This window comes from Crocodylus siamensis, chromosome 4, assembly GCF_052110815.1.
Source record: "Crocodylus siamensis isolate JL-2025a chromosome 4, ASM5211081v1, whole genome shotgun sequence".
Classification (NCBI taxonomy): domain Eukaryota; kingdom Metazoa; phylum Chordata; order Crocodylia; family Crocodylidae; genus Crocodylus; species Crocodylus siamensis.
The window spans coordinates 136,419,472-136,440,798 of NC_143398.1; the positions used below are offsets into that span (position 1 = coordinate 136,419,472).

The following is a 21,327-nucleotide window of genomic DNA, read 5'->3' on the forward strand; positions in this document are numbered from 1 at the left end:
GTTGGCGTACTTACTGAACAAGCTGCTCTTGAAGAGTCATGTAAACATATAAAAACATAACTGAAGAATTCAGGGGACCCATGTCATCTGTACTCTAAAGCAGTTTGACTATGATTTGGGATCAGCCATGTCTCTGTCAGCTTCATAGTCCATGAATCACAGTTTGAGAACTGTGTTTAATACTGAAGAAATGAGACTTATTAGCTGTTAGAGACCTGATTCTACAAACAGGTGTCAAGTTCAAGGTCTCTGCACAGAAGAAAAGGAAACTATACTTATTCATCATAACATTGAGATTAGATGGGTCTCATCATCTCCGATTTAGAAGCAAAAATGACTATTTAACTTTGGTAATAAAAGTTTAATTTCTAGATTGGCGTGCAGAGGAGAGCAAATCTTTCGAATTGCATGGGTCTCAAATTCTGAACCAAAATCAACCCTGGTGTGGTAAAAATAGAAGACCCAGATGTTGGTAAAACTAAACTTACCTTTTTGGTGAAGCTCTACTCACAATGGAAAAAAGATAAAAATGGGATCAAATTCAATGAAAAGTACTAGAAATACTTGAACATTCACCAAATACTGATTTTAAGAAAAGGGAGAAGTGATTAACTATCATTACAAAAGAGGAAGGGCTACAGCAAGGAATAGAGGGATGAAATTAAAACAGGTAAAATGAATATAATAGTTTATTTCCCAATGAAAAACTATTAGACTATGGAAGTCCCTCTTAACAGACCTGGTCCTTGTCCTGTTCTTCGGGTCATATATATACATTTGGAAGAACACTAGCAAACCCTGTCAATTTCTTAGCATTGGCACAGTAATGCACTAAAGCTGCCTATAGACATGCTGGTTCATATTCTAACTACCGTGTGTTAGAATATTCTTGATTAATTGAGTCTGCTCTGCATTTTAATTAGAATGATCCAGCATTGCCTCACCGTCACATATATGAACCCCACCCCATGTTTTAAAATGGCTGTGTGGGCACTTTAACTAAAACTCGTCCAATAAGCTATAGGTAAAGCATCCCTGTGGCCATTTTAAAATGGGGGTGGTGTTAGTGGTGGCTGAATACACATGACAGTGAGTCGTTTTAATTAGAACAGCTGTCGGGGAACTGCTTTAATTAAAATGGCCCCTCCCTTCCTCAAATTGAACCGGAGCATATTCAGTCACACTAATTGCACGTGTATAGGCACCCTAAATTACCTAGTTCATCTTTTCCAACATTTTTACAAACACCTGTATCTATATCAACTGCATTTTTCTTCCTAGGTTTTCCAAATTGTCTTTGTCCCCCATCAGTTGCATCAATGGCCACGTAGAAGAAAGGAGTTTAGTGATATTCTTCTAGACTTTATTTGTATTTAATGATATTTCACATCATAAAAATAGATTTGCTTCCCCCCACCCCCAATTTGCAGATGGCCTAAGCCATGTTCTTCCCTTATGGTCACCATTCAGTGTCATTTGATACTGCTTCTTACATGGTTTCTTCTAAGTGTTTGTCTTTCAGTTGCTAATCGGGCTGAACTCTTCTTCCACTCTGTTCCTTGTCTGATGATGAGACAGTAGGTTGTTATAGGTGGCATACTTCTTTTTTTGTATGGCTGATGTAGATACAGAACAACAACTATATATAATTTTACATTTAGGTGGTTGAGTCAGACAATTGGACCAGGAGCAGCAGTGTGTATTTTTGTGATACCTCCTTCATATTTGTGGATCAGGCATTGAATCATTTTATGTTCCATGTTATGTTCTGAGTGACCACCGTTGTACACTGTAGAGTTTTTAATTTTCCATGTGTGCGTCGCACATCTGCATCTCCTGTGGCTTGTGCAGATAAGGTTTAGAGTTGCCAATTAGTGTCATGCAAGAGCTAAGCCTTCTGCTTTGGATCTATTGCAAGTTGTTTATTTGGGACTTCCTGTGAGCTCCATTTGGTTTTCCAAGCTTCATCAGAGTTGAAGTCACATTGTTGAAAGTTAAGTGTGTGTTGGATGTGGCATTCTGAGGGCTGGTGAATAGGTCTGTACATGCTTCCCAGAGACTCTTCAAGGTAGTTGTATCCTTCCATTCTTCCTTTCTTCTTTTCTTCTCTGTTGTGTTTTAGCCTTAAACTATTTTTTCTTATCAGTAAGTTCCTGTGTAAGCTGTCTGATTTTTACTTCCCTGGTTTTTCTAGGCCATCTTAGTTGATACCCAGTCCTTTCCACCTTCTCCAACAGAGTGAAACAAGGCTTTCCTTTGTACGGGTATTGTCCTATTCACTTTTGTAGGAAAATATTAACAATACATCTGTCACGCAGATAATCTTACATCCTTCTGCCCTTGGATCTCCATTTTCTCATGTTTATTTTTGCTCTATGTGCTGATAGTTTACAGTCAGATATTAAGAGTGCTAAATATTGATAACATGTTATATGTATGTGCGTTTTAGGTACGACATGAAACCAAATGCATTGCTCTTGAGAGGTGCCCATGTTTCCACAATGGGAGAGAATATTCTACAGGACAGATAATGACCAAGGACTGTAACACTTGGTGAGCTATTGATGGTGATATTTTTTTCCAGGTTTTCAATAAGATGACTCTTAAAACCATGCTTTCCCTCATTATTTAATAGACTAGGGATAGAAAGTAGGATGAATTGCACTGAGCTACTGTTGGCATTGCGAAGAGCCAGGATCAAGACCAATGATGCATGATTATATTTGTGAAGGATCCAATAAATAATTCTGTAAAGATCTATAGATTTCCTTGTCAAAAGGGACCATTATGATCTGTAATGTGACCTTCTTCACCACTCTGGCTAAAGAACCTAATTATTTATTGAAATATTTTGGTACCTGGCTGAGAGTTTCCTCAAGCTTCTTGTGGAAGAAATATTCACGTATCTATTGAATTTTTTTTATGTAATATATGCAGGAATTTTATATTTTGTGTAATACACAATTGCTGTAATGGAATAATATGTAGAATGATAAGAAAAATGCCAAGTCACCTAGTGGGAAAACCTGTGCAACATCTAGGGAATTGTGTCATGTCCCCTCAGCTGGGTAATCCTTATAAGCTAAATGCCTATTATTGCCACCAGTTTGCTCTTTTATCTCATGTCATTAGATAAAAGACAAACAGTCCTGGGAGTATGAGTTGGATCCCACTCCTTCAGGTAAGTGCCCTCACTGCTAGGGTGCTGAGTCTTGCTTTCTCTTCCTGACCCAGTGATTCTTAGATTCCTTCTGAACAGTGGCAGAGCCTCTTTTTTTGGGCCAGAAAAGAGATGGTGGAGGGGAGTGCTCCCAAACAAGAATAAACTCTAGCCCAGTGGTCAAGGAAATGGGAGATGAGGGCTTGCACCCCTTCAGAGTGAGGAGGGAACAGGATAGCTCTCCACAGGCAGACAGATGGCTCTTATTCCTATGGTGGGGCATTGACATGCTCAGAGTGGGCAATAGACTTGCTCCTACATTTTAGTTGGGTAAGTAAGAGTTGGTCTCAAGCTGTCATTCACTCGGTGAAACAGAGCCCTGCCCCTGGTGCCCAGTCGATGTATTTATTTTCAGTCATTTTTTAAATCAACAATAATTTTTATACACTGCTGCATTGCTCCATTCTTTCAATCCACTCTTATTGTTTCTGATGACATAGTTGTGAAGTTGCAGGCAGGGGAAGTGGCTCTCCTCCACATGTGCTCCCAGACGCACAAAAACTTTTCCTCAAAAGAAGGGTGTGGGGAGACTCTAAGAAGCCAACAATTTTGTTGTTAGCATAAAGCTGTTCATACTTGCATCTTATTTCAGTTATTAGTTTTGAGCTCAACTGATAAACTTGGAAAGCAAGATCTTTATTATCAATGAAAAAGAGTTGTCTCAACAACGTACTGGGCTTGTAAAGCTTTGTGACAGTTTTCTGCAGATGCCAAGTTGAGCATCATTTAGAAATTGATGTGAAAAATTACTGCTGTTTTGAGAATACCCACAAATAGATGATCTGCGTTTTGAAAGTCAAATCTTCCTTTCCTTTTTTCTTTTTCTTTTTTGTCCTGCTATAGCAGGAGTTCTCATTCTCATTTGTTCTCAGCCAAATGTGCACACCTGCAAGCATAGTATATGAGCCAGAGGTGTCAGATTTGGCATTTGCACTGAGTTTGACATATGGGAGACCCTAGTTCACGAACAGCAGAACAGCTCTAACCCTAAGCCAGTGGCAAAGATTTTGTTACGCTGTGTGCTGGGAATTTAGTGCTTCGTATTGTAGAGCTTGATGAAAATTTTGAAGTAATATTTATGAAGGATTATGCAGTAGAACTTTGCTAATCTGACTTTTGCTAAACTATACACATTATAATCAGCACAGATTTTTTTTGGTTTTTCTCTTTGCTTTTAACAAAGATTTAAGAGCAGCTACTGTGCTGAGGTTTCAAGTTACTGGGATCTCATTGTTTTAACAAAATGTATGGCACAGTATTTACTATATACTACAGTGTCATCAACGTGGAATTGTGATTTGGATTGCATTAATGCACTAGATAGGGCCAGGAGAAGTTAAGGTTCAGTTTCCACCACTGTCAAAACCTTGGGATGTGTGACCTTCTTGTCTATTAAGAATGTGAATTCTTTCTCAAATGCGTTTATACAAGGCTTAGCATAAGGGGACTTTGGTCTCATGGAATGCACGAGCACAGTTTTAACACACAAAGAAAGTATTACATTTTTGTTAGTCCTTATAGTTATATTTTCATTCAGTTTTTTCCGTTTTCTGCTTATTAGCAGCATTCTATAATTTTACTGTGGGCCAGCCCTTGGATATCAGTGGGAAGAGGGCACTTGACACCCAGGGGCTTTGAATGGGGGACCCTTAAGTCTCCTATTTGCCAGTGTAAATTAGGAAGGGTCTGTGGGGCGGGAGTGGGAGGATGTCTTTACCTATCTGTGCTTTACTTTCTCCAGTAGCAAAATGGGGACAATGAGGTTGATCTGTTTGTGAAAAAGTCTTCTAATAAATGTGCCATATAAGAATGAGGCATGATTGCTTTAATCACTACAACAGACATGTTTAAATGTTCTCTGGAAATAGGACTATGGTGACATGCATTGTGGCTACCTAGGTGACATGATGAATACTAACAATAAGAATAATAAAAAAATCTCTAGATGCTTTATTCTTTTCTCATTTACACTGGTGTGACTCCAAAGAACTCAACTCAAGCTTGCAGCAGTGTAAAAATAATGAGAGAAAAGAAATAGGCGCATTTGCATTCCAGTTACATATGAGAAAGGTACCAGGCTGCATACTAGTTGGTGACAAGGAGAAAAGGGTGAAGAAAGGAAAGTAAAAAAGAGTATTCCTTTCCTTTTTACAGTGTCTCTAGTTTTAGATGAAATTAACGGTGTAGTGCAGCTGGTAGAGGCATGACAATCTCAAACAACTCAAATAGGCTGTGGCTTTAATCTTTATGAACAGCCATTCTCTGTACATGATGGGGAGGTGGTTGGCGGTCTACCTAACATCACATGTGGCTGAAGCAGTCTGTCTTGTAGGCCAGACATTCTGATCCACTGTACCTCCCTGTTTGGTCTGATCATCATGTGGACCAGGGGTCTGTCATGCCCAGTGGCTGTCCTCCAGGTGTTTTTTAGGTTAGACTATGAGGTAATGTCTCCAGTTGCTGGGTCAGATAAAATACCATTAAGAATGAAATTCACTGAAGAACAGAGAGCCGCCTTTGGAAAACGATGGTATTATACTTAAGCAATACAGTCTGAACAAAAGCCATTGGCAGACTGAATTATAGGCCTGTTTCTTGGTCTCAAAAGTTGGTCAGTAGAGTAAACAGCGTAAACACATGTCCTCTGCCATCAGACAGCTTCATCTTAAATCTGCTACTATTTTGGCTTCCTATGAGGAAAAAGGGACACTACTGCAAATAAAACATGGCCAGTCACATTGTGCTTCATATTTAATATATAATGGTCTTCGGAGGATAATAAAAGTGTTTTTGTAAAAGGATAGTCCTGAGCGGGGAAGGATATCCACGGTATACTATTAATATTATGAAGCATTCCAGTGAGCTGTGCCCAGCCCTCCATGTGTAATAAAGTAGTTCAGGAAAGCATGTATTTCTGTATACAGCCTGCAAGTGGAAGGAGACTCTATTTACACTGTCTTTGGGTGCTGTTATATATTATATTGTTTTTATTTAAGTTATTTTTTAACAATTTGTTGACCTTATGGGAAATGATTGTCACCCCCACCCTAGCTCCTTGTGTGCAGGTAAAAGAGACCAGGAAGCATAACATGATCCCATAGGCCTGGTATTCCAGGTCTCCCCAAGCACAAGCGTTGAGGCAGATAGCAGCAGGTTATCCTTTGAGGACTCTTGCTCAAGGCCAAACAAAGAGCATTTGTTAGAGAGTCATTTCTAGGGCCTGGTTGCAGCACAGAGTATTGCAGAGGTTCCTGGCAGGCTGCCATAACTTAGAGAAGCCTCCAGGGCATCTAAATTGCACTGAGGGCCTTTCCTGTCTTCAGAGGAGTTTGGGACTAGGGAGGTGAAAGAAGCTGGAGAAGAGGCACAGCCTAATTCTTGTCTTGCATGCGTCTTTTCACAGAGTGAGTGGTTGAGATCAGTCACGTAACCTGCATGGAATTTGTTTTTGCTTTCTGCATGCAAGTTAGTTTTCAACTCCTTAATTTAGGAAGAGGCCCTTTTTAATTCAAATTGGACTTTGAATCTCTCCAGAAGAGGTAATATTTTAGGGCTTCATCCAAAACTGACTGAAGTCAGTGGAAAGTCTCCTGTTGATGACAGGACCTTCTAATTGGGACCATAGAGAGAGAACAAATAGGAAGGTTGAAGAATTTGAGAAAACTTAATTTTTTTTTTCATTTCTGAGCCATACAAGGCTCACCCAAAATCATTGTTTGGACAAATTAGGATACTATAAAAATTATTGGCTGGGTGGAGAGTTCATGAGAGGCAGTGTTGTATTGCAATAATATTCTAAAGATAACTTGTTTACATATTTACTCCAATCTGAAATCCAGATGATGAAAATATAGTGCAAGGCAGCTCTTCCTTTCAGGAATTTCAGCCTAGTTTCAGTACTTGATTTTCAGAGAGCAGTTCTGCTGCGAGAAAGAATTGACTAATCACAGATCAAGGCAGAGATCAAGCTCTCCTGCTGCTTATGAAACTTTCTCCACAAGGACAACTGTCTCCATGAAGAGCCTTGCATAGTCCAGACGCTAACACCACCACATAACATGTTTTAAGAGTGAACACTTGCTTAAATGCCTTATATAATATTGGAAACACTACTGTCCATCATAGTAATTTACATGAACAATAAACTGGATTCCATTTTACTAGTTTTGAGTGTTGGAGAAATAATCCCTAAATTGTACCATGTCTACTGCAATGGAAACGTGGTCTGTGGCTATGGGGTCCTGGCTGCTATAACAGTCGTAGTAATAATTTGCTGTAGTATTAATTGAACTGACGTATATCTACAAGTTCTGTACCATGCATCTAAAAATCCGTTTCTTGTCTGGGATGATAAAAGATCTGCAGGCATTTCTGATGTTATTACTTCCAGTTAACAATAAGGAACTGCAGGAATAAAGTCCTGTTTATACACAGTTAGAGTTTTTTGTGGTACATGGTGTTAATGCCCTCATCTTGCATCAGATTTAAAGATGAGTGACAATAAAGTGAAGGTAAAGTTTCAATGTTTCTCCTGTTGAAACTAAAGCTTATTTTTGCCCCTGCTCTTACCCTGGTAATATCCATCCTTTGCCTGTTGAATCTTGCCTGTATTATCATGTGCTTTATTTTTGCCGTACTTTGGTTGCTAGTCTTCTAATTACTCTAACCAGACACAATGCTCCCTTATGCTAGCTTTGGTTACTTTATGCAAGGCATGCTTTAGTCAAATTCAAATTACTGGGCTCAGGAAGGGATCAACTGAAATTCCACACCCTGCTTTTTGCTGGAGTTAGACTAGATGGCCTTTTAAATCTATGAACTTTTAATTGCACAAGTGGCAATGATATCAAGATGTGAGACTTTAGATGGTCAGCTTGAGCATCTGATCTTAAAGAGGCTTGGTTTTCAAAAGCTGCTGAACAGTAGCTGTGTGGACATTTTTGTGTCCAAACTGCTCGTACAGTGGGATCGCTAACTCTGTATAAAGGCCAAAAGTAGCAGTTACACAGCTGGTTAACTACCACATAGGTGTGTAAAGTGAAATAGAATTCTGTTGGAAGCGTGCAGTTCACAATATTTTATTTTATGGTTCACTTCTATTTTTCTTGCATCCTTCTCTCTCCCTCCATATTGTATCTTTAGATGGTAAACTCTGTAAGGTGAAGATCTGACCTTCCTTTACACTGTCATAAAGTACCGAGCATATTCTGAGCACCAAGTAAATAATAATCCCTGTTGATTTTTCTATGGCAGTGTATGTCGTGGCCGAAAGTGGGACTGCACAACTCATGTATGTGATGCCACCTGCTCCGTTATTGGTACTGCTCATTACTTGACATTTGATGGATTAAAATACAAGTTCCCAGGTGCCTGTCAGTATGTGCTGGTTCAGGTGAGAATTGAGAATACTGCATATTCTTGCCATAATGAGCGAGTTTGACCAGAAATATTGTATGGTGCATTTTGAACTGAAAAAGAAGCCTGGGACTGAAATGAGTTACTGTAAAATGTCCTCCATTACTAAGCCAGATGTGTAAGAGAGGCCCCTGGCAAACATTACACTTAAGATGTGATTAACTTGTTAATCACTTCTTGAATAGGAGCCTGGCCATGCATTCAAGCAATGAATGGTGTGATAAAAATGGAAACCAGCCACAGATTATTCCACAAAATATATGTAGTTGAATGTATGGTGAGTTTCCTGCCATTCAGCCTGATGCCAGCTGCATTACAGGGCTTGGCTGACAACTTCCTATGTCAGCAGGCTGACAGCCATGTGGTGCAACCCAGCATGGGGCTGCGTGCCACTGTTTTCAAGGTGCTGAGTCAAGGGCTCTGCTCATCAGTTGGGCTGGGGTGTCAGTCTGTGCGGGGCTGTAGAGCTCCCCACAGGGTTTGCTGAAATCAGGCCCACACTGCTGTGTCAGTGGTGGTCTTGAACCCATGTGGGATCTTTATGGATGGACTGACACAATATGTTTTCTGAGGGTATACTTTAACTGTATACATGCATATGTCCACATCTCTGCTCCCACAGATGAGGGACTTTGACACAAAGTGATCCAAAACCATCAATTTAAGATGCAAGTAATCTTGTTCTCTCTCCCATGTGTACAAATAATAATCAGTATCCCCCAAGGTATCTTAGGTAACATTATGGAACCCCCCCCCCTTCTATCAATATAATTTGCTACAAAATATCTGTATGTACATTTGTAACATACTAGTCAAATGCATCTTTGTCCCCTTTCTGTATTTAAACAGTACAAAGCCTGAATTGCAGCACAAAATATATTAAATAATTACATAATAATGAATAATGTATTAATAAGCATATTGACAAATTTTTCAAGAGCATGCATAATAGTGTGCTTTTAGGCTTGCATTTTTCCATGTCTGTATAAATATCTTTTTCAAATTACTCTTTTATTTGTTCCTATTGAATAGGATTATTGTGAGGATATGCTTGGGACCTTTCGGATACTCATTTCAACAGAGGGATGTGGCTTTACCCGAGACAAGTGCAGTAAAAGAGTTACCATTTTCTTTGAAAATGGGGAGATAGAGCTGTTCAATGGAAATGTATGTACTCTTGCCTTCTTCCTTTCTCCTTTACAATGGTATGTCATTGTCTTAGAATGGTTAGAAAGGTTAGAGTCCTTGAGTGGAAGGAATGACCTTCTAACATTAACAAGTAGCATTGACAAGTACATGGAACTTCTAATTAGCCTTTTCATATTGACCACCAGTGCTTTACTGCAGTTGTTAAATGAAGAGCTGTCTGTCTTGATGCTTGAGATTTTTCTATTGGAAAAAAGCCCTCTGTGTTCTAGGCTGTCCTTATGGATTCTTTAAGTAGAGGAATAATCTTTCTTTTCATAGGTGGCTGTGGAATGGTTCAGAGAAATGGGAATGAGGTCAATTCATTTTACTATATTTGAATATGGTCCTGTGCGATTTGTTGCTTCCTTGACTTTCTTCATGCTGCATGGTATAAATATAAATTGGAACACGGCTAATTGCAAGGGGATAGGTAGAAAATTGGCTGTCTTTTGCCCAGTAAAACTCAGGCCTAATTCAGTCCTGTGATGGACCAAGCACGTTTCTGGAGCTGAAGCAAGTATCAGCTATTTTTCCTCATGTTAAAACAAGTGTCAGATGGAAAATCCAGATGTCTGGATTCATCTCTCTCCTTCCCCCAACACACTGTCATGAACTGACCAGGAACTGCTCCCACCTTCCACCCTACTTCATGACAGGAAATAACCTTTCCAGAGGGCAGAGTTCAGCCATTTGTCTTGGGCATTGTAACCAGCAGGAATGTCTGTGTATTCATACATTACAGATCTCCAGTGAATTATAGAGTTACAATTACCCAAACTTCTGAAAGACTGTATGCTGCCCTGAACTCTGGACTGGAGCTTTGCAAAATTGTTCACAGAGAAACCTGAAACCACCCTAAACTTGCCTTGTTTTGGGTTAATGCACATAGTCAAACCAGCTTTTCACTTGGTTTGAGCCAGCAGTCTGTTACATTCTACGTTACTGGGAGTAGCTTTAAGGGACAGCACGTACATAAAATATGACCTTTATCAATCACATCTGTATAATGCATCATGGCAGCATATGAGCCACACAGACTCTGGGATTGTCAGTGGGGATCGAGCCTGGGACACTTCTGGCTTCCTAAGGAGTTCTGTATTACTTTTGGTAAAGGAAAAGTCCCTTACATGGAGGTAAGTGACAGGTTAGTTGTGATGCTAGTGGTCAGTTGCTAGGGCCAGAACATGCAAGAGGGAAGAGCCCCCCAACTTGTAGCCAGGCTTTCAGAAGAGCTGAGTTCCATGTAGACCCCTTCAATTTTTTTTCACAAGAGTTAATAATCCAGCAGCTGCCACTGAGACCAATGGTAGCAATTGAGTTGTTTTAAAAAATGTGTTCCTAACGATATTACATCACACTGGAGAGTTATCCACACAACACTGGATAGTTTTTAATCTTATTCTTTTCCCAGCTTGCACAGGGCTCTATGTAAAAACCTGGGAAGGGTTTGCTCTGAATAGCAGCAACCAAAGCAAGGTGAAGAAAAGCTTCAGTTGAATTTAAGACCTGTAGGCAGATCCATCCACGAGAATAATGTCACCCATGCTCTCTTCCCACATTAATCTATGGAAATAGGAAACCCATGTTTCTTCTGGCATTCAAATGCTCCTGAATAACATCACTTAAAAAAAAATGTTGCATTTGAAAGTTTCTTGTTTCAAGTGACTGAAAAACTGTATGTAGGATTCCTAGGTGTGCCAATTAGAGTTGAGCTCATTTATATTCCTCTTCTAAAACAACTAAGTTTTGCCACTGCACATGGTACTACATCAGGATTTGGGTAAGAGGCCTCCGTAAACATAATGGGCATTTTATACATGTGCTCCAGTGGTGTGCGGGGAGGGGCGGGGGGCTTTTAATTAGTGCAGCTCTGAAAGTCACACTAATTAAAAGCACCCGAAGTGTCATGTGCATCAGTGTCCCTGCACTGAAAAATGGTGATGGAGCTCTTTAAACTAAAGCTGAAACTACAGTGCATCAGAGCAGGTCCTTGCAGATGTATTGAAGCCCAGTAAATCTGTGACTTAGATTAACCTTCCTAGTTGACCAGTTTTGGTCTCTGTCTAAATTTTGAAAGACAAGCACTGCTTTTGAGATTATTTAAAAGAGAAAGCACCCAAGTGCGAGCTGTAAAACCTAGGTACTGAGCACTGAGGCAGATTGGAAGGCCTCTATGTTTTGAAAGTAAGAAAAAAAGCCCCAGTAGAAAACCAAAGTCAGGTAGTTCCTTGTTATTGGGCTGCTAAAGAAAAGATTGAAGAAGGAAAAGAGAGACCAGGCAGGTCATGAATGAAAGGATCCTTAGGAAAAGTCTGTTCTTTCCTGAGCACAATGAAGAGATTAGCACTCCCACCTGTGCATTGTTTAATTGTTGGACTAGACCAAGGATGCTTAACCTCTGTCCTGCAGGCCAGATGTGGCTCATTAAGCCATAGTGAACAGCCCACTGTGGCACATCAGCACAAAGTGAATGCTTCTGCTTCTGCTTCTGCTGCTGCTCTTCCCTCCCTTCCCCAGTTGTTCTGTTCAGCTTCAGGAGAAAGGAGGGTATGAGCAGTAGCAGCCCTTACCCTTATTGGCATGCTGGTAAGATCAGAGCTTTCATGCAGCTCTAGAGTGCAGGAGCTGAGCATGACTGCCACACTTCTCCCTGTCCTTCATCCCCACCACTGAATTCAGCAGTGGGGAAATTAGGTAATGAGCAGCAGCAAGTATGCTCACTCCTGGGCTCAGAGCTCCATGAAAACTCAGAGCTCCCCACATGTCAGTATGGACGCTGGCTGGATCCATATCTTCCATGCATTTTAAGAAACGAGGAGCTGAGCATTGCTGTTGCTTATCCTTTCTTTTTCCTGCAACTGGATTCAGTGGGGGAGAAGGTGAGAGGGGAGGCAGTAGTGACAATTCAGATCCTGTACTCTAGAGCCATGTGAAAACTTTCGAGCTGGAAGAGGAATGGCAGTGGAGACCCATCTTTTGTGACTGCATGTATGCACAGCACAGCACTGGGCTAGCTACAACACTTGAGAAAAAAGGGTTATTTTGGGGGCAGAGTGTGGTCTCACTCCCACCATGATTCTGGTAAAGCACTGGGAAGTGTAGGGGGCTGAGGTAAGATGCAATGCTGCCAGCTAGTCAATCTCCATCCTCCTCTCCTCTCAGGCTTGAGACCCTACAATCTCCCACCAGCTCTAAGAACATGAAAGCCAGCCAAGTACTTGCAGGTTAATGTAAGCCAGTGACTCATCAGCTCCAATCTCTGCTGCTGAACAGAGCACTCCAGGGCACCTCACTTAGGTACCTCAATTCTTGACACAGCCCAGCCAGTTTCAGTATCTCTTCTGCTGTGCACAGCAGGCTTCTAGCAAGTATACTGATAAAATGTAAAATAATACTACAGAATATTGAACTTTCTATTTTGCATTAATCAGCCTAAAATGTCTAAAAACGCATGGTTTCCTTTCTAATATTACTTAAAATGCTTGACATGAGGATATTTCAAACTATAGAACTATAATGCTTTGCAGTGCAACCCATGGCCCACTTTTAATGTAAGGTTTGACCCACTTGGGGAGGCCGGAGGGAGAAGAAGAAAAAGCAGGGTTGAGAACTGCTGGACTAGACAACACTTTGAGATCTGAGAGCAGAGAAAGGGCTAGTTTTGGGCCTTGTTTGCCAACAGAGCTCTATAGGACCTAAGCAGCAGTGGCATGCAGAGTAAAATTAGGTTAATTTACCACTCCAAGGGGAAGGCAAATAACAGCAAATTATTCAGGAGTGATCAGTTATCAGGAAGTTGCAGAGGCAGGAAATAGCTAAATAAATTAACGGTGAATTATTTTATAAGCAGATTAACCAGAGTTCACTGGATGTTAATATTCAGTGTATGCAACAGGCCAGATTCTGTTCTGCCTGGTAGATGTGTAAATGAACGTAGGTGCCTAAGTACGATTCTGTTCCACTCTGCTCAAATCCCTAAAAAATTTCTAATGCAAAAGGTGAGTGGGTTCTTTTCTTCCTTACTGTTTTTTTGTGACTCGGTATTTAGGGTCAAATGACGGTGTGTTATAACAATTGATGGATTTTCAGGGCTTGAACAGGGTGAAAGAGTAGAATCACACGTAAGCACCTGATTTCATCTAAATGTTCAGCATTTGGAACAGAATCTAACGTTAGGTCTGTACCGATATATCTTTTGTCCCCAACTACCCCAGTCATGTGGGCTGAGTTTTTTTTTATCTTCAGGCAGCATTGTTAAGGAATATTTAGTGTGGGATATGAAAGAAACAGCACCCATTGACCCAGTACTGTTATAAAGAGGACTATCCAGAAAATCTGAGATGCTCTGTGAAGCCCTTAGCTCTTTTCTCTCCATGGACAAGGTTTTCTTATGTGGTATGATGTTGTGCCTAATAAATGACATTATCAACCACAGTCTTCTTTCTGGGCCTTGGCCAATAAGCACATGGAAGATAAGTACTGATACCTTGAACTTGATTCAGTATTCTGTGCAGAATCAATTTAAGGAAAGAAAGGTCTGCCTTAGTTTGGTTTGGGCCAGGTTGCTATTTTTTGTAAAGATTCCTGCTTGCTGCAAATAAACTATTTGATCTTGCCATTTAACCATGCTAATTTGCTCCTCCTGCCTTCTTGTTTCCTGATTCATTTAGTGATATGTATACTTCTTTTATGAGCTAGCTAAGTAGCTTTATCTGCTGAATCTAAGCACATTTATGCCTTTGCTTTTGTATCTTTTTTATTGGCTCTCGCTTCTTTTTTCTAAATCCCCTGCCTTTCCATAGTTTTGTATTTCAAGAGAAGTTTGTCACATCCCTTTTCATGAGATCCTGATGGGCTGCTGGATTGAGCCTTATATAAATGCTTTTTATTATGTGACATGTCAGAACTACTTCAGAGGAGAGCCGTGCACATGATCAGAGGGCAAGAGAACAGGCCTTATGAAGAGAGGCCATGAGCTATGGGACTCTTCAGACTTTAGAAGCACAGGCTCAGGGTGACTTGGTGGCAGCCTATAAGTACATAAGGGTTGTGCATCAGGATCTGGGGGAATGCCTGTTCACCAGAGCACCCCAAGGGATTACAAGGTTCAATAGTCACCAACTCCTGCAAGACTGTTTTAGGCTGGACATAAGGAAAAACTTCTTTACTGTCCAAGGCCTGAACAGACTCCATTCCCACCTCCCCGAGGTGGTGTAAGCACATACTCTGAACACTTTTAAGAAACATTTGGATGTTTATCTTGCTGGGATCCTGTGACCTGAGCTGACTTCCTGCCCCTGGGGCAGGGGGCTGAACTTGATGATCTTCCAAGGTCCCTTCCAGCCCCAGTGTCTATGAAACCTATGAACAGAATGGGGAGTTGTTTGTGTACTAGCCGGTAGGTATAGCCAAGGGGAAGCCTGGCTTTGTCAAGCTGAGGAGAGGAGGGGTGCCTCTGCTTTTAGGATTTCTGTCCCCTTTCTCCTTCCTTATGTTAAGCCTTGTTTAGATCTATTTTGGAGGCATCCTGCCTCTTTGCCCCCAAATCAAGTAATTTAAGTTAATGCTTTAGCGGCGCTTACAAGAAAAGCCATTCCAGACCTTCCTCATGACATGTGGCTAATAATCCTATTAGGGTTCCCATTGACAGGGAAATATGGTATGAAAGGAAACATTTAAATTTAAGCTTTCACCTTCTTAGTAGCTGGAGGCCACAAAATTGCAGCCAAATGGAAACAGAAAGAGGCCCCAAACAGAAAACTGGCTAGAGAGTGCAGGGGAAGTGTAAGTGATGGAAAAATCAACTGATGCAAAAACTAATCCCTCAGGAGACTGCCTCTTGGTGGGGCTGCTGTTTTATATGGTTGTGGAAGAAAATCTTATGCAGCTGAGTCCAAATGCTAAGTATATAATGAATATGGTACATTTCTTTTGTTACCAATGGCTCAGGCATCTTGATGATTATCATGGTTTTAAAAAGGAAAGTGGACATTTCAGTTCTCTCATTTGTTTCATTGGTCATGAGTTGGCCTGAGTGAACAGATCTAGTCATCCTTGGCAAATTAATTACTGGTGCTGATTTCTACATGGTGGCAATTCCTTTGTGCATCTGCTCTCAGGACCACTGGAAGTCCTGCTTCTGAGATGCTGTCTTGTCCAGAACTTTGATTGTGCATTTTCATCTCCGTTCTCTGTACCAGTCTACAAGTTTAAGGGAACTGTTCATCCTCAGGAAGGTTCCTCTGTGGGAGACTCTATGGGGTGTGCATCACATGTTTGTAATCTTGTAGGGACTCCAGAGAGGTAGCAGCATGCTTTACTGAACAGCTTGCTCGAGGCAACAAAGAACTTTGAAAAGTGCCCTTCATAGATGCAGGACTGAAAGAAGTTAGTGACCTGTCAGAAAATGTGACGGCCATTGCTAGTATACGATCATTTTCTTGTTTAGGTAAATGTTAAGACACCTCCTAGAGATGAAACTGGTTTTGAAGTCCTGAAGTCTGGACGTTATTACATCCTCCTATTGGGCAAAGATATCTCTGTCTCCTGGGATCTGGCCATGGGAATCTCAGTCATCCTGACAGAAGATTTTGAAGTAAGTACCGTTTTTTCTCTCCTTCTCAGATCCTCAAGTTGGGTATCCTGTTGGGGTATTTCACTAAAGAATACACCTGGACAAATCCTCTGTTGGGGATCAAGGAAGGAAGTCAATATTTCTGATGTAGACAATTTAATAAAGTAACATGGAGCATTAGTGGCTTGCTGTGGGGAAAAAAAAGAATTTACTGCTGTGGGATGCTATTTTTAATCCAGTGGCTCATCATTAAGGGTTAGTTCTGGCTCTCTCTTGGATGAACTATATAAGAGGTGGGAAAGAAGAGCAATGCAGTGTCCAGAGATGATGTGCCTTTGAAGAAGATTGAAAAGGAGAATTTCTTTTGAGGGCAGTGGGCAATGCAATATAAAGCAGGCTTTGTGAGTGGTCCCCAAAGCACAGTCATACCCAGGTGTTGGAGGAGAAATGGCTTCATAGCTAAACCTATGACTCACCCAGACACTCTTCTACTATACTCAGTCAGAACAGGCAGTACTAGTCAGCTTCCCTCACTTGCTCCTTGGAAAGCTGGGAGACAAACTATACTTCCTCTTTTCCTCATGTAGGAAATCTGTCTGTGCCTCTGCATACCCTAGTGCAACTTGAGCGTGGATTAGCCTTAAGTCTTGTGCCATTCGAGCACTAGAATAAAGGCTTCTTAACAGAAAGCCAGGTAGTCTAAAGATGGAAGATTTATGCTCTTGTGTTTCTTTCCATGCAAGGATCGAGTGTGTGGTCTGTGTGGAAATTTTGATGGAATCCAAAACAATGATTTGACCAGCAGCAATAATCAACTTGAAGTAGATCCAGTCGACTTTGGGAATTCCTGGAAAGTTAATCCACACTGTGCCGATGTCAAAAAGGTGATTGTGAATGAACTGTGAAAACTGATTACTAGCACAACTTACCTCAGTTAGGCCTGGGTGAACAGTTTTGGCAGAAAAAAAGTAGAAACTACTAACCCCGTCCCAGAATTTATGCCAGGCTGGAATCTTTTCTGAGTTCTGATAAAAGTTCAGTTAATTTATTTCACATTCCAAGTCTTCTGTTCTGCCTAGGTTTAAACAAATTTGAAAATACCCAAATTGTAGGGCTGAGGCTATTCTCATGGCTTGCCAGTCAAGATGCTGGAGATCCAGGTATGACAGGAAACCTCATTTTGGGGTCTGATCTCCTAAGATTTTTGAATTTTCAGACAGGAGAAGTTCAGATAAATATCTGTGGTTTTGGATCCAGACTCTCATCATTCAAAACTTACAGCCTGATCATTACAAGCATAAGTACAGCCAGCTGAATTGCTTGCTACATTTTTTCTTATCATTTTAAAGTTCATAATCCCTCCTAAATTCCTATAGTAGCATTAATTTTTTTTCTTCCCCTTTTGGTTGTTTGAGATGGGGTACAAAGAGGAAGATCTATTAAGGTATATTTAGGATATCAAAAGTTAATTCTCCTGTGCTTGTTCTGGCAGGACATTACCCTTGTCCCTCTGCTGTACTTGTGGCAAGATAAAGGATGTCTTTGATGCCTTGGGAATTGTCTGATAGTTGTGCATCAAGGTTGTTTCCATTGATTTTAAGAATACCTTAGACAGATGCTTCTCTAGGATGGTTTATTCTGTATGATCCCCCATCTTTAGGCTGGGGGTTGCACTAGAAGTACCTATGCTACAATACAGTGCCATACAAGAGTATGAGTTTTAGTAACAGGGTCCTTACAGTGCTTGGATTCTGCAGTAGGAAAAGTTATAAAGGTGAAAGGATTAAGTTGAAATCAGATGAAGAAAGAATGTGATTTCTTGAATTGTTTCCCAGCACAAACCAACAGTAGGCATTCTTCAGGTTTTGCCAACTTTAAAGTTGCCATGTTGTGTTTTTTCACCTCAGCCCCTCTCTTCTCACAACATGTATTTTCCTGTGGGCACAACCCAACTCAGTTCACCATTTACCCTGCTCTTATGTCTCCTATGCACATTGGTAGCTTCTATTTTCCTCCTACCAAGCCCTAGCTTTCTGGTTACTTTCTCCATCCTCTTTCCTGTTCCCTTTTGCCTGAGATTTATTTTTCCACTGTGGGAAATAACCTCTAGACTATGACCTTAGTTTTGCAAAATAGTAAGCCATACTCATCCTTAAAAACAACCCAAACATTATAATACAACAGGATGACAAAACATAGACAGCATATATACAGGAAGCTGAGAGTCAACTTTCTAACAGAGTTTTACTAGCTCCTGACAGAGAACCCTGCAGCATAACACCAGGAGGAACTAAATAAACTCTTTAAGCTACCTCTGGAAACATTGGACAGGATTACTGTTTCCACCTCCCAGAAACTCATACGAGGTGACTTTTACTTATTACCCAACATCCACAAATGAAGCAACCCTGGATGCCCCATTATCTCTGGCATTGGCACCTTTACAGAAGGAGTTTCAGGCTGTTAAGTCTATCCTATGGAGCTACCATCTGCTTGAAAGACACTGCAGCTTTCTTAAATTGAGCTTCATTGACAAGCTTCCAGTAAACATCATATCAGCTACTACAGGTGTCCCATCTCTGTACACCTGGAGCACGTGTAAAAGTACCCATCATACATGACCTCCAACCCTTCCTGGAAAAGGATGACCATCTCAAGGTAGTCTCTGGGGAGAAACCTGTCCTGGCTTAGAGACAGCACCCCCAACCTCAAGTTGGCTAAGAAACTCTCATCCTCACCAAGGCACCAGGCCTTGCAATGGACCCAAATGCTTGCTGTGTCCCCACATCAATACAGACCACATCATCACTGGACCTAATAATGAGTACATCATCCAAGATTCATTCACCTGCCGCTCAACCCATGTCATGTACTCCATCATCTACTCTCAATGTCCTTCTGCAGTCTACATTGGACAGACAGGGTGATCTCTTTGTGTAAAAATGAATGACCACCAATGTAACATCAGTGGCAGAAAGACCCAAAAGCCTGTGGTAGAACATTTCAACATCCCTGGACAGTCTTGCTGATCTCAGGATTGTTGTTCTTGGGGGAGGAGGGACAATAAAAAACAGTTTGAACAGGAAACTATGGAACAAGAAATCTCCCACCAACTGGCCTGTGTTAAGTCTGGTTTAAACAAGGACTATAGATTCTTATCTCATTACCTGGATTAGCTTTTGTGACCCCCCTTCCTTCCTATGGGTTTTCTGCTCATTTGCTTTTCTTTCCTTTACTACCTCACTCCCTGCATCTCATCCTCTCTCTATCTCCCCCACTTCTCTTGTGTGTTCTATTTTCTCTTTCCTTCTTGTACTCTGCTTTCTTCATATCCTTTCACAGCTTGTGATGAAGTGAACTTTACTTAGTCTACAAAGGTGCATATCTACCCTGCCTTCTGACTGTCTTGGTCTACACCATTTCTTTTTTCTCCCTTCCCCCATGTTTCAAAGTAGCAGTATTTTTATGTGAAAGAGGGTAGGCAATAGAAACTTCTTTGACTCGTGTCAAAGAAACACGCTATATAGGTCTGTATTCCCTGACACACCCTGGAGGTCTGTACAGCTCTGCATTCTAACTTTTTTCCCTGCTCCTTCCCTTTTTCCCTTGCCCCACATTGACTCTCTTTTTTTTCTCCTGCAGCAGTGGTTGCATCTCCTGTACTCTGATGTGCTGTAATTACAGTGCATTGGAACAGCCTCACTGCTCATGTATAGGCACCCCCAGGTACCTCAGTGATGGTTTTGGTGCTTGTGATTCTTCAAGCTGACATCAGCAACAGTCCAGAGTAACCAGCCAGATAAGGGTGGAGGCAGTTAGAGATTAGTGTCTCGTGCACAATAGAAGCTGACAGCGATGCAGCAGCCCTGATTCAGTTTTATACTGTCACATCCAGAGCTAGGTTATTATTTTTTTTAATGACTAATGAATTTGCTGAAAAATGGAGTTTTAGACCATCCAAAATGATCAGTGAATTAGAGCCAAAATGACTAAACAATTATAGACCAAAAAATAAAAATAAAAATGGAAACTTTTTGAAAGCACCCAACAGTTTGTCTTGGCGTCTTTTTGGAGAATGTTTTAAGTACTTACACTTTTCCTAAGGAAACTTTTTGTTTTGAAATAGCACTTTTGCTTTAAAAAAATACTTGCATTTAACAAAATAAACCAATATGTGGTTTCAAAAATGGTTTTAGTTATTTAACTTTTAATTTCAGGTCATAATGTGTTTGAGGCCAACCAAAAATAATTTTAAGTGTTCTTTTATTATATTTTTCAAACAAAAATCATGTTTTAACTTTATTTGATTTGCACCAAGGCCTTTTCCAATTTGTTAGCTGTGCCATCACCATATTCATTAGGTTATTGTAGCAGGCAGTCACACTACCACATCACCACTGTGGTCTCTAGTTTGGAGAAGCAACAGCAACATTACCACATAACTCAGTCAAGCAGAAGGAAAAGACTCTCTCTTACTGCTTTAAAGTGCTGCTAGTGTGCACTTTACATTTAGGAAGGTGGGATTCAGGTCAGTTTTCTTTATGGAGACAGCACAAGGCAGCCCATTCAAGCAGGTAATAGTTAGTGATAAGTAGAGTTTTAGTCACTGCTCAGGGCACAGAAGCCCTTGGCTATAAGGAGATATAATGGAGTGAAAAAAATTAAATTAACACTTTTATTGACACAGTGCAGTGAGAGGACTGTGGTTGATTATCAAGAAGGCCTGGGACTGATCATAGGCATGATCTACCCAGCACATTGCCCTCTGTTAAGTGCTCCCTTTTGTATCATACTCTCGCTGATGAGGAGGAAGCAAGTGAAATTTTCTTGTCATCTGTGCCAAATCTGGCCATATGTCACTGTTCTAGCTTAGGAGAAAAATTAGCAATAAGTATTTTGCAGAACATGAGTATACCTTTGTTCTTTACTG

The 21,327-nt window shown here is 40.8% G+C and overlaps 1 protein-coding gene across 3 annotated transcripts in view; it reads left to right on the forward strand.

Moving 5' to 3' along the window:
• VWF (von Willebrand factor) overlaps positions 1 to 21,327 on the forward strand; it is a 263,892-nt gene that overhangs the window by 124,732 nt on the left and 117,833 nt on the right. For all 3 annotated transcript variants that reach the window (XM_090043875.1, XM_090043874.1, XM_090043876.1), the window contains exons 19-23: positions 2,450 to 2,553; positions 8,474 to 8,612; positions 9,668 to 9,802; positions 16,272 to 16,418; positions 17,141 to 17,281. In XM_090043875.1, the coding sequence (XP_089900001.1) occupies positions 2,450 to 2,553; positions 8,474 to 8,612; positions 9,668 to 9,802; positions 16,272 to 16,418; positions 17,141 to 17,281 (666 nt within the window). The remainder of the gene's footprint in view (positions 1 to 2,449; positions 2,554 to 8,473; positions 8,613 to 9,667; positions 9,803 to 16,271; positions 16,419 to 17,140; positions 17,282 to 21,327) is intronic.